The sequence below is a fragment of the Lactuca serriola genome, chromosome 4 (genome assembly GCF_051521515.1).
Source record: "Lactuca serriola cultivar US96UC23 chromosome 4, Lser_US96UC23_V15, whole genome shotgun sequence".
Lineage (NCBI taxonomy): Eukaryota > Viridiplantae > Streptophyta > Magnoliopsida > Asterales > Asteraceae > Lactuca > Lactuca serriola.
In genome coordinates, this window is record NC_136411.1 from 213,569,697 (window position 1) to 213,583,615 (window position 13,919).

At 30.8% G+C, this 13,919-nt stretch overlaps 2 protein-coding genes across 3 annotated transcripts; both read right to left on the minus strand.

The window, feature by feature from the left end:
- Positions 1 to 6,538: 6,538 nt before the first annotated feature.
- On the minus strand, positions 6,539 to 8,771 carry LOC145103247 (LOW protein: PPR containing protein). Its single transcript, XM_079040808.1, has 3 exons — positions 8,239 to 8,771; positions 7,038 to 8,136; positions 6,539 to 6,956 (listed from the first exon to the last, which is right to left on the minus strand). Exons 1-3 carry the CDS (start codon positions 8,590 to 8,592, stop codon positions 6,928 to 6,930), a joined length of 1,482 nt encoding a protein of 493 aa, XP_078896934.1. The 5' UTR covers positions 8,593 to 8,771; the 3' UTR covers positions 6,539 to 6,927.
- Positions 8,772 to 10,103: 1,332 nt separating this feature from the next.
- On the minus strand, positions 10,104 to 12,913 carry LOC145100532 (CAP-gly domain linker). 2 transcript variants are annotated; one of them, XM_079037773.1, is made up of 6 exons: positions 12,773 to 12,913; positions 12,522 to 12,684; positions 12,225 to 12,318; positions 11,886 to 12,085; positions 11,612 to 11,724; positions 10,104 to 10,441 (listed from the first exon to the last, which is right to left on the minus strand). In XM_079037773.1, the coding sequence occupies exons 1-5, from the start codon at positions 12,830 to 12,832 to the stop codon at positions 11,618 to 11,620; spliced, it is 624 nt and encodes a 207-aa protein (XP_078893899.1). In that variant the 5' UTR covers positions 12,833 to 12,913; the 3' UTR covers positions 10,104 to 10,441; positions 11,612 to 11,617. The 2 variants fall into 2 exon arrangements, with proteins under 2 accessions (XP_078893899.1, XP_078893898.1); XM_079037772.1 differs by lacking the exon at positions 10,104 to 10,441 and having other exon boundaries at positions 10,467 to 11,724.
- Positions 12,914 to 13,919: the final 1,006 nt, after the last annotated feature.

Sequence of the window (13,919 nt, forward strand, 5' to 3'; positions counted from 1 at the left end):
AAGCAAATGTTTGCTGCAATGTTCATGAGTGCTTATGAATATGATTTGAGCATTGGATTAAACCCACGCTCACTTGGATCACTTCATGGATTCTATCACGAGTGATTGGTGAGACGATAACATCTTATATTCTTGAAACCGAGATGTGTGAGTTGTATCTTGCGAGTCGGTTACACAATGATAATATGTAAACGCATCAGTAACTTGGTGTTATAAAACATATTGTTGTGTGTGGTTCGGTGAGTGAGTGCAAGCAAGCATTGAATCAAAGTTTATCCGTTCCTTTTATCCAAAGTGGGATGAAAGCGATATTTGTGGGCCCCTCGATGATTTAGTGATGACACCTAAGCGCTTGGCTAAGCCGGGACTAATTTGATGTGTTCAATTGTAGTCTGTTGTTAGTCGTCATAAATCGGAAATCGGGAAACAACATATAGACAGAGAGAATGATTAAAATCCATGTCTCAATCTATACGATATCTAGAATGGAGGAATATATGATCCCTTATATAAAGGACGTGTATCTGATAAGATCAGAGTTGACAGCAGGTTTTGAAAGCTACGATTGCGGATCAGGATATGAAGTCATACGTATAATAGTTATTAGACTTATCCAAGTGGGAGACTGTTAGATTAGTGTCTAAATTAATAACTATTTAAGTATGTACTTGACCCGATGGTACATGGTCCTTTTGGGTTGCCTTCACCAAAACAACTTGATAGGATGAATTATGGAGAGAGATGATTAATCATGATTTATTAATATATTATGAGAATAATATATTAAAGGAGAAATCATATTGTTTAATTAATATTAGTCAATAATTAATTCAGAATTAATTTTGTGGCTAAAAGACATTAATTAAATAAAGGGGACTGGAACTATCAATTGTGTGATAGCTGAATATTGGGCTAATGGACTCCATAGAGGATGGAGTGGACGAATTCTATGGGGAAACCCATTAGAAATCTTCCAAGACCTCTAAGGAGGGAGTCCATGGGCTGCTTATGGCCTAAGCAGTCAAATTAGGGTTTCCTTGTTAGATAACCCTAATAGCCTCACTATTTAAAAGACCCTTGAGACTCAAAAACGTGGTGAACTGATTCCTTAGGGTTTCAACACGTTTTTGGGTGCCTTTTCTCTTCTCATTCTTCATCCTCTTACTCTTGGTGTTTGTGATCCATTAGAGGAGTGACACTTGTGACTCTATGCTTTCTAAAGCCATTACAAGGAGGATTTGAGATTGTTATTGCTACATAACAATCAAGGTAAGATCTAAACCTCATTCTTATGTTAATATTGATGATCACATGCTAGATCTAGGGTTTAAAGTTTTGGATGAATTGCATGTATAATAGAGAAACCTAGATCCAAGCATTAGGGTTTGCTTGAGCACATAAGATGTTCTTACGACCAAAACTCATCAACATGTTAGGTCCAAAATTTCGGTCATTACCCTATGATTCTTATTCAAATCGACCATACTGACAAGAAAATCACTTTCTGTAGTGGTTGGCATTTGTGATTAGCATCCTGTTTCAAGACTTTTGTTTGAAGGTGAAAGAAACATCAATAGACAAGTATTAAATGGACTTTATAGTATAAATTCTAATTCTGTCAAGTGTCCAATATTGTTTTTTCTAGCATAAGAAGACAATGAAGTTGAATGGACTCACTTTCCGACTCAAATCACATGCTCTCAATCGTATTTGTTTAGCTTCATCCCCGCAACGTGGGGCTCCTCATCTAGTTTTATATTTTTTACAACCTTTTTAATAATTATTTGAAAGTAATTTACAAGTCTTATAAAAAAATACAACCTAATGAATCCGAAAAATTATAAGTAAAAAACTTTAAAAACTTTTGACAATATAAAACTTATAAGTAAAAATGTTTAGAAAACACATAAGTCGTAAAAAAAACATTTTGAAACTTTTTTTAAAGCATCTAAAAAGAAATTATTTTTTTAAACACGTTAAATAACATTTCAAACTCTTATAACATTTTTATTTCTTTTTTTTTTCAACCTTTTTATGTTGTAGAAAAAGTTTAAAAAATATATAATTTTTTTAAAAAAGCTTGTGAAAAAGTTTAAATATGTTAAAAATAAATATTGTAAAAAAGTTAAAAATATTATGTAAAAAAAATTACAATGTTATCAAAAAGTTTTAAAATGTTATAAAAAAATATAATAGACGTTATAAAAAAACTATAAAATAATAGTAAAAAAAAATTGTTAAAAGTCTATAAAAAGTTTATGCAAAAAGTTTTAACAAGTTGTGTAAAAAAAGTTGAATATATATATATATATATATATATATATATATATATATATATATATATATATATATATATATATATATATATATATATATATATATATATATGCTTAGGTTATTTTGTTTTTACTAACTATTGTATGCTAGAATGCATAGATTTGGACCAATGGATAGAATTAATCAATGGACATGATTTGAGGGTGTATAATATTACAATAAGATAAGATGTACCATATAATCTCACAAATTTTAGCAAAAAAATGGTATTTTGGACAATTAACTACATTTATAAAAGGAAATTTTCAGATTTTTAAGGATAATTAATTCTCCTAATTTTAAAATTTTGAATTTTTTTAATTAATTTAATTTTAATTTAACGTAATTTGTATACATAACCAATTTTATTTTGTCAGAATATTTATTTTGTTAGAATGATGTTCTTTCAAAATTTTATTTTATTAGAATATTATTGAAGAATAACAACATTCTTGAATCCGATGTTGAAAAATAATAACATTCTAATATATTTTTAGACATTCAAACTTAAATACAAATTCATACATATTCTTATAGATTAAAAGTCTTATACATTTTAATATAATTATACATATTCTAAAGGAATATCAACAAAAATGAATAAAATTTTTAAAAAATAACAATATTCTAAAATTGTGAGTATGATCAAACTTTATTCATTCTTCAAATTATTCTTATTAGGTCTTCAACGCATTCTTCCAGTCGTTCTTATCACAAAATACAACAAAAATTAATAATGGTTAAAAACATGTTACTTGCAATTAACTATCACTTTATATATTCTGGTAGAATACATAAAATATGACACAATACATTAAAAAAGAATAATAGGCAATTCAAGAGAAATATCTATTACAAGAGAGAGAGAGAGAGAGAGAGAGAGAGAATAACAGGCAATCCAAGAGAAACATCTATTACAAAAAAAAGGATTAACAAGTAAACAAATATTCTAAAAGAATCATTAAATATAAAGTGTAGTTACCATTTAATTGTGATAGAATATATATATATATATATATATATATATATATATATATATATGCAATTACCATTTATAACATCATACAATTACCAATTACTATTGTGTAACCAAAATATATTATAAATTTTTTAACAAACATTCTTAAAGGATCATTAAACCTAAAGTGTAATTATCATTTTAAATTATAACCAGATGTATTCTAACATAATACACTATACAAAGCATAATGTATTCTTACAGAATCTACTATATTGTGTATTTGATTTTCCTACAAAAATCAGTATTTTGTTAGAATGCATTGTATAATAGTTTCTTTTTAGTAGTATGTGTAATGAAACCATGAAAACTTATCATCTATAATCATGTTGCAACATAAATTAATAAAATAAATAAAATTACCTAGATGAGTATATTTATGTGTGAAGGTCCAGGAGCAATTCTAGTATTTCTCACAAGTTGGGATGGAATATCAACGTTTTAATCATCCTCTTCCCTATTTTATTTATATAAACATTATCACCAACCTGGAAAGTGTTAGAAAGACATCAAAAATATTCTAAGCATGAAAAGATCTTTAAGCACAAGGTATTCATGGCGTCATTTAAAAACCTTTTGAATTTACTATTTTATATTGCATTTTTGTATTACTACTAAAGATGTATCACGTAATAAAAAAGGAATAATGAATGTATTTCCTAAGAAAAGATATTAACAAACCATTTATATCAAGATTTCTATGTCATTACATCTTTTTTAAACCAAAAATATTGTGACAAAAAATGAAATCCACCCATATCTTTTCTACTAGACATTTCGTCAAACACCTTTAGGGCACACACAAATCATCACACTTTGTAGAACATTACTAATGAAATGAACAACTAAATGCACCAGCATCAAATATATTTAAAAATAAAGATGCCTCGAACACCATTACATAATTACATATCAAAATTTCGCTAAAAAGGATATAAGAATATGATTACCTCTGATTAGAAGTATAGAGGATGAGTGTATCATATTTTAAGAATATGTTTACCTGATTAAATAGAATAGTGGCAGAAAACGGTGATGGAGATGATGTTGGTGTAAGAAGATGAATAATAGAGATGTAACGAGCACAAAAAAATATGAACGAAATTCATTAATTACCTGTTATGCATGTATGATTGTATTCATCCCCAGTTAGCTTTTCTTATACATTGAATCACTAATAAAAAAGATCACCAACAACAATTGAGTTTGAATCTAATGATAAGGCGGTTGGCAATGGTGACAGGAGCTAAAGATCGAGATCAGTGATGATGATGGTGAAAATCGATGATTGATAAACCCTAATTGCAACCACCAACTAAAAATCGGTGATTGATAAACCCTAATGTTCTTTGGCTGAAAAGCCTCCATGTTCAGCCTCCCTAGATCGATAACAACGATAACCGACAAAGAGAATAAAAAGTCAGGCGACGTGAGTCCTTTTGTTGATCTACATGTAGGTGAAAAAGAATAATATAAGAGAGGGTATAAGAGAGAGACTAGGTCAAATATATTTATTTTATTTCTTTAATTGCAGGAAATCAATTAAATGATCACTTAATTAAAAGTCCAAAACGTCCAAAATACCGTTAAATGATTTATTTAATTATTTATCATTTATTAAATTCTAATTGATACATTTAAGAACACAATAGTTGCTAGAAACATTTAAACCTAGTTCTCTCTCTCTCTCTCTCTCTCTCTCTCTCTCTATATATATATATATATATATATATATATATATATATATATATATATATATATATATATATATATATATATATATATAGGTCTTCAAGAGAGGTCTTCCTGCCCAAAGACATTGGTTCAAGTCAATAGACGTTTTTACGACTACAGTCTTCTAAAAAACAAACAATCTTCAAAACTTTGTCGACATAGATGTCTTCCCACCTACAAACATAAGTGCTAAAAAGATATTTTTTCAAAAAACAAACAACACCTAAGTCTTACGGTTCCACCTAAATTTCAAATTTAAAGGAATTAAAATAAATAAAACAACATAACTTAATAATCTTACGTACCTAATATACAATGGTTGCTTAAACTTTCTCCAACCTTTTTATTTAATATGCACATCTCAATACCTTGTATAAATTAATTCAAATTTAATCATTAAATTAAAATGAATAACTATTCGAAAGTTAAATAATAAAAAAAGAAGAAAGCACATCAAACCTCTAATTTGTGAGTGTTACACTTTCTCTACCAAAAGCGAGACAATGGTCTCCTACTTATAGGAGGATTTTAGGGCTTCTTATGGGCTTAACCCACATGCTCGATCTATGTTACACTAATCTTAATGAGGGTGTGGTCCTAGATAGTCCAAACATGTGCCATTATGGTTGTTTTTAAGTCTGCAACAATTACAATCTTTAAGGGAGGAGGGAGTCGTTCTTATTGAACCTACTGAACTCGCTGCCACATCAGCTTTTCTCCTTGATTTTTCTTCATCTTTCCGAACCCACAACATACGGAAATCCTATCTTTTTCAACCCACTCAATTAAAAAAAAATACTAAACAACTAAGGTACAAGTCTTAAAACATATCGTACAAGAGAAAATGAGAGAGAGAAAGTAGAGAGAGAGGATGAAGTGGGTTCGTGAAACCAATTAAACAACCGGCCAAAGAGGGAGTGGTACCAGCGGTAACTCTATTGGTAATTAAGATTATATGTTGATTATTTTGTATATATATTTTTTTAATTTAATGGGTTGAGTGGGTCGAGAAAGATATGATTTTCGTGTGTTGTGGGTTCGGAAAGATGAAGAAAAATCAAAGAGAAACGCTGATGTGGCAGTGAGTTCAGTGGGTTCAATGAGAATGACTACCTTCTCCCTAAGAAAATGTTCCTTACAACCATTATATAGTGACATAGTATTGTTAGAATCAATCCAATCTCATCATTGACTGATTGCCCTAGTTATGCTACCAAATAAGCTCACATGACATTCGCGATAATGCTAGCCACTTATGTTGTATGCACATATTTTAACACACTCATCTTCTATTTTTCTTTATGTATGTTATAGTTGATCGTGAAAGCACCAAATCATGTAGAGAGAAGCCTCAATGAAGTGAACTAATAATCTACATGTATTTTCCCTCGAGCTTATTCTCAATATTGTTTATCATCATGTTGTGTGCATGCACACTAATCATGTTGCCATACTTAGAAGCCATTAATATGAGCTTAAAGTACTAAATATACCACTAATACAAAATACTTTACAGAAATGGTCCTAAGGCCACAAAACATAGATACATTCTAACACGTAGCCCCTCCCCCCCTAAGAATCGTGTTTTCTAACTTTAGAAATCTCTTGTATAATCCAAGATATCCCTCAAAACAATGGTCTTCCCCCTTTCTTGCAACTCCCTCCATGGTCAACAACCGGTCAACAACTTCCAATTCAACATTGAACTTAATCCGTAAGCACTTGAAAGGCATATACAATGATTGTTGATATCATGATATGTTAGTTTGCAATGCATCAATCGGACATGATGCAACAAACATGATTTTATCAAGCCTTGCATATTTGACGGCATCTCATCCATATTAGAATTGACCATTCTACCCCTCAATCAACCTTGTCCCTGAATCTAAACAAAGACACAACATATCAATGATTTCACAACAAAGTAACAAATAACTACAAATTTTCACAGGTAATTTGGAAGTACCTAAATTATATTCAGCCTTAATGATTTTTTTCTCCAAATCTTGAGCAGCTTCTATCATTCCCATGGTTTTATAAGCATGTATCATTGTGGCAAAAGTGATACTATCAGGTTCACAATCTTTATCTTTCATAGCCAAAAACATTTCATTCATTTTTTTCACATCACCCACATGTCCATAAACACTAATAACACTATTAAAAAAAGTCGTATCAAGAATCACATCAGAATTTTCAATTTGCCTCATAATCGAATCAATCTTATGCAAAAGTCTGGCTTTCCCATAAGCACTCACAAGTGAACAATAAGTAACTGCATTAGGCTTCATTCCTACATGCTTCATTTTTATAAAAAACTCTTCCATTTTCTCAATATCTCCAATCCTTTTGAATGTATCGATAATTATATTGAATGTAATTGTAGTTGGAGGAATGAATCTTTTTGTCATATAGTCGATTACATACCCCATTTTGTCATACATCTTTGCCTTCCCATATGATTTAATCAAGATATTAAATGTCATCACATTCGGTTTTATCCCCATTAGTTGGAATTCATCAAACCATTTTTCCATTTCTGAAATCATCCCTGAATTCCCATACGCATCAAGAACTGAATTACATGTGAAAGAATCTGGAAGACAAGTTTCATCTTCTTCAAGCATCTCTGTTAACATACTCTCCATTTCTTTAAACAATCCAGCTTTTCCATATCCATCAATTATGGTGTTATATGTGACAATGCTGCATTTGATTCCTAAATATGACATGTCAGCAAGAATATGTTCAATCATATCAAATCTGCGATGTTTAGTGCAAGAGTTGATTAAGATTGAGTAGGTGTAAACATCTGGTTTGCAATCGAGGATTAATTTCATATCATCGATGATTTCTAGGGCTTTGTCAAGGAGTCCAGAGTAGCCATAAGCACTAACAAGTGCTGTGTAAACGTCAATGGTGGGTTTGAGTCCATCCTGCAACATGACCTCGATAAGATAGCTTGCTTTCATGGGTTGCTTGCATTTCGCGAGCATTACCAGTAGCTTTGTGTACGTTTGGCATCTTGGTTCATACCAGTGTTGATTACGAAGAAGATCGAATATCTAGACACAATCAGTGTAGATTCAATGACAAAAAGGTTACAGATTGATTAGGTTTAAGTTAACGACTTGCAATTGAAGTGGCATATAGAAAATCCAACGAACCTTAAGAGCAGATTCCCAGCGTCTATGGCGGATAGCGTTGTCCAAAGCTTCCAAAAGAAGTTTCGGAGAAAAGCGGTTATGCTTGACAGAGGTGGAATTGGCTTTTCTCTCAATTGCTTCGATGGCAGCCTCTGACCTCAGAATATGAGACAAGTGTTTGTCGGTGGACTTTTGGATACCTTTTGAAGAAGGAACGGGAGACTTCTTCTTGGCTGCTGTGATAAGCGACGACGATGGGTTTGAGAAAGGGTGTTGGCGTTCGTTCAGGAATTTCGTCAAACAGTTGGTGGGCGAATATTGCAATGAAGAAGATAGCTTTTTCACATAACCATAGTCGTGAATAGAGAGCTCCATCTCACAAGAACAGAGGTTGATTTCAGGTTTGCGAGGTGAGCAAGGATTGAGGTACCATTTTATGGCAATTCCTCGAGTTTATCTTGAATGAATTTCGACTGTTTGATAGAAAACGAAGTACGACTTGAGTGATTTAAAAAACTATTGTTATCGAGTCTTTTGTTACGTAATAAAAATTATAAAATTATATATAAGCGCCTGGACTTTGAAATTTATTTTAACAACAAATAAAATTGTGTAATTTTCTAGAAATTTTAACCTAAACTCGATACAATAAAATATATATTTTTAGGCATGGTTTATCCATTTTAACATTTTTAAGATATGAAAAAAGATCTTGTAGCTTGATAGTGAGTTATCTTTAGCCACGAGACAACGTTTTGTAACATACTACAAATGTAAATGTTCGATGAACCCTTATTTACTTTCATATTCGACTTTTTTTTTTCTTATATTGTACTACTTTTGATTTTGATATTGCATATTCTTATACGAAGTGTCTTCCACTTAATTATATTCTCAATTTTTATTGATTGTAAATAGATGTTATAATTTTTATTGTATGTGACTAGTAGTTGTATTCTCAATTTTCATTCTCCCCTTTTCACATGAAATTTAATGTGTCTAAACTTCTGTCAAATGTTATCACAATGCCAAATATATTGTAGAAATATAGGTTAACTAAAAAATGACTAGATTTAAAAAAACAAAACTTAAAAAAAAAATGGATGGACAATTCATGTTGTTGAAAATATGTGTATATAAAATAAGCAGAATATAATTTACGAAAGGATTATATTTATATATAAAATATAAAAGTGCATTGCTTGAGGTGTATTTATGGTTTGAAACGATATGTAAACAAATCATTAAACATTACATGTTTTTATAACTATTAGATGTGCACCCATGCAAAACGGCGACTCCTTTTTTTTTTTTTTTTTTTTTTCAGAAAATGTTATTTGACTGTTTCAATGATTATAAACTTTATGGTTGATATGTTAGAAAATTGCATGCTCAAGCTGAGATAATATAAATCGCTTTGTCACTTTGAGTCCTAAGAAGGTGATTAAAAATTAATTATAAAATAAGAATCCAAAAAATCAAAGTTTTTTCAGATAATGTTTTAAAAGTTTCATCTGTGACAAATTATCTTATATTATTTTCAATAATAAGAATGATGAGAGAAATCATATCTCTTGAAACGATGAGAGATAGATAGAAATGGGCAAAACAAAAGAAAATACATTTTTATCCAATTACCATGAGTGGAATACACACTAAGCATAATTAATATTGTTTTGTTGTGTACTATTTAACAAACGAGCGCAAATTTGTTATCTAGAGGAAGAAGTCACTCGAGATGGTTCGGAAACTGATTTTCAATCGGAAAAAATAAGCTTTCAAAAAAATACATATACTTAAATGTAACAACGAAGAATAATTATATTTTATGAAGAAAAATATATCAAAGCAACAAAAGTTTCATTGACAAAGATCCTTGTTTTTTAGGAGCTTGAACCAACCAACCCATCAAAAAGTTGGATGGATGAACAACCCTTAATAGCTCTCCGGTAATACTTTGGAGAAGATAATAGAGACCCACCATATACAAATTTAACATATACACAAATATATAGAAAATAAAAAATATAAATGCACAATTTTTTTTATGTCATAACTTTACCATATACATAGATATATAGAAAATCAAAAATAAAAAGAATTCATAGTCATGATAGAAACAATTAATAGAAAATCAGGTATCCAGAGGCCTACCACTATGTGATAATCACACCAATAAAACCAAAAACATCCTTGGAAATCCATGAGAATTCCTTCCTATAAACTATTGATATGAAACATGAATAAAGAAAGAAAAATAAACTAAGATTAAAACCGAAGTTGAAATATGTTAAAAAAACATGAAGTCGTGAACTCTAGTGAATAAAGTGAAAACAATGTGAAACGATAACATATCTCATATTTTTTATTTTATTTTTTTACTTTTTAGTATATAGGGCTGTAAACGAACTGGACGTTCAATGAACTGCTATGAATTGTTTGGCGGGAAGTTCGTTTATTTAATAAATGAACGAACATGAACACAAATTCTCGTTCATTTAGTTAAACGAACGAACATGAACAATGACCTCGTTCGTTCAATTATGTTCATGAACGTTCGTTTATATTGTTCGTTTACGTTTGTTTATGTCCGTTCATAAAAGTTTATGTCCGTTCATATAAGTTCCTTTTATCTTCATATATGTTAATTGTGTTTGATTTCATTATTATGTCATATCTTAATTTATGTTTATATAAGTTCCTTTTAACATAAATGAACGAACAGGAACAACGTAATTCGTTAAACGAACAAACATGAACAAGAAAACTCGTTCGTTTAACCGTTCGTGTTCGTTCATTTGTTCGGTTAACTTAAACGAACGGACATGAGCAAGCCCTGTTCGTGTTTGTTTGGTTCGTTTACAGCCTTATTATAATTTAATTGATATTTGATTAAATTACTGAAATCGTCCCTATGGTTTGGTTAAAATTACACGGTTGGTCTCTAACTTTTTTTTGCACTCAGATCGTCCCTGTGGTTTGATTTTGTTGCATTTTTCGTCCCTTACATACATAAAGTTAGAGACCAAACGTGCAATTTTGACCAAACCATAGGGACGATTTCAGTAATTTACTCTTGATATTTCCTTCCTTAAATTTTCTCGATGATTATTCTTTACCATAATTAGTTTTTTGTTTATAGAAAGATAATTGTTTGTGCATAACAAATTTGTACATTAAATTTTCAAGCATGTACCTCTTAAATTTCAAGAAAACTTTAAATGGGGAGTTAGCAAAGAAGCAAGTGTAGCATGATAGTATACAATCAAATAGAACTACTCTACATATAATAAACTTCTAGTTTTTTATATTTATGTTGATATTTGTATATCATATAAGTTTAAGATATCGATAAGTAACATCACTAATACTAAGAAAACAATAGTAGCTTTACCTGGTTTCATGGTGAAGGTGACATTGCTACAAGCATTGTAGTCTTCAATTCATTTATATCTTTGACCAATTTGTCATTCTCAAGATTACCACTCTCTATCTCAACAACCAAAGCTGCATTTCACAACAACTTGTAACATGAGTACCCCTACACAAATCATAATTCATAGGTCTTGTAATAAATACAAATCTACAACAACCATCAAAGTTATAATCGAAGTCAACACAATTTTATTTATGAAAAAGAAAAAAAAATGTAAGAAAGATAATATTACCTGAATTATGTGCGTTGATACCTTCAAGAATCTCATCTATAAAATCTGACATTGAAGTTTGCAAGGAATTAATTTTCCCCCTCAGAAGATGAACCTCATTTTCAAGATACTCTTTCTCAGACAATAATTTCCCTAGTTTAGTGTTTCCATCCTCACTAATCTCCTTTTGAAAGTCTAGACACATTGTTCTAAATGTTTCCCTGTATAAAGCAAACAAGACATTATTCAAATAGATTCTAACACATTGTTAGTGCCTAGAATTTTCAGATAAAAGTTCCTCAGCATAAAAAAATTCATAACAAAATTTCACAATAAGAATTTGGGAAACTCAGTAAATACCTCTTGTTGTTCATTCTTCCAAGTGTCTCATCTCGCTTCTTTCTTAAACAAGACAACTCCTTCTCTAGGCATTCCCTTGTTGCTCTTGATTCATCTAAAACATGAAGCATGAAAAGCCTCAGAGAGTATTTCTTAAAACAGAAATATAACAAATGATCTTTTGTTTTGTTCCTTAATTACATTTTGTTTGTTTCTTATCTTTATCAAATCAAAAATAGATCATAGACTTAGTTCAACTGTAATTCAGATAAATCACAACACATACATATACAAACATAAAAGAAAACATCGTCTTACCATATACAGCCATCAATCCTTTAATGTCAAACTGAAGCATGTACACGGTCTTCATCAGCTCCGACTCTCTAGATGCCAAAGCTCTCTCGAATTCAGAACACTTGACAATTTCTGATTCAATCTCTCTCGTGATTTGGAAGTTCGCCTCTATTTCATCGTTCACCTAATTAAAAATTAAATCAGCAATTACGTTCTATAATCAAATCCCAGATGAAGAGAAAAACACATCCAACAAACGACTCATATTGAACCTGATCAAGCATATCCTTTAGTGCAGACAGTTGACAGAGAATCGCGCCTGAGTTGTCCATCTTCGATGTCGCTATTCGAACTCCTCGAACTTTGTAATCAGTTATCGAGTTATTCGCGCCTTTTAGAATACCATAGTTGGAGTTGGGCTTTGGACAAGACCCAGTAATGAGCGTAGATCTGGGCCAGAATTAGGTTTGTGTATAAAAAAGGGTTTGAAAACCAATCGTACTTTTGAAGTAGCACCGTGAATTTTGTCATTTTTTTACAATTTTTTGATATATATATATACAATTTAATAATTTTTTAAACAATTAAATAAAAACAAAAAAGAGAAAAATAGCCATTGGAAAGATATAAGCACGGTGACTTTATCGCAAACCACACACCCAGTGACTATGGTGTTCACTGTGTACCACATTGTCATGTCACATCCAGCGCACCATGTGGTGGAGCCATACCTATCGGTCTTAGAATCGATGTAGGGTTAGGTTTGAAAAACTAGTCTGTTTTTTTTTACGGACTAATGCCATAAAAGCCCTTATGTTTTTAAAATTTTGTCGGTTTTACCCTTTGGCCTCTTTTGTGTTCATTAAAGCCGGATATTTAGACTAATTGTGTTAAAATTGTCATTTAACAGGTTGTTTACCTTCACACACACTCTCTACTTTTCCTTTCTTCTCCTTCACACACATAAACACACACTCCAAAATTGATTTGTAGGTTTCTCTCGAGAAGCTTTATAACATAACACACACCAAAATCGATCGAGGGATGTATTAATTGAGAAGAACGACTCTGTTTGAAGCTATCTTGAACCCCGCTACTTTTTTCTTCATTATTTTCATATTTGGAGTTTCTTCGTTTTTTATTTCTATCTACAAATCGGATTTCAAGAAACTATATTTTATTTCAATCTGGTAAGAGCATTATTTTCATACGCTTTGTTTTATGGATTATGCTCGATTGATTCTTTCAAGAAACATGAAGCCTAATTCATATATTGACACATCTGATTCATGGGTATTGCATGAAGGGGAAGTTAATTATCTAGCCCTTTTTCTCTTAAACAAGCGTAAGGTCATCAGTTGTAAGTAGTTGTACATATGCATCATTTTTTTATACCTGTGTGAGAGAAAGAGGACGTGC

Bases quoted from the DNA above. Each gene is read 5' to 3' on its own strand.
- LOC145100532 (XM_079037773.1), bottom strand. From the start codon at position 12,832: ATGGACAACTCAGGCGCGATTCTCTGTCAACTGTCTGCACTAAAGGAT. The intron at 12,685-12,772 runs GTTCAATATGAG...ATTTTTAATTAG, and splicing joins TAAAGGATATGCTTGATCAG to GTGAACGATGAAATAGAGGC. The intron at 11,725-11,885 runs GTAATATTATCT...TGTGAAATGCAG, and splicing joins TATCAACGCACATAATTCAG to CTTTGGTTGTTGAGATAGAG.
- LOC145103247 (XM_079040808.1), bottom strand. From the start codon at position 8,592: ATGGAGCTCTCTATTCACGACTATGGTTATGTGAAAAAGCTATCTTCT. The intron at 8,137-8,238 runs GTTCGTTGGATT...GATTGTGTCTAG, and splicing joins GCTGGGAATCTGCTCTTAAG to ATATTCGATCTTCTTCGTAA. The intron at 6,957-7,037 runs GTACTTCCAAAT...GTCTTTGTTTAG, and splicing joins TAAGGCTGAATATAATTTAG to ATTCAGGGACAAGGTTGATT.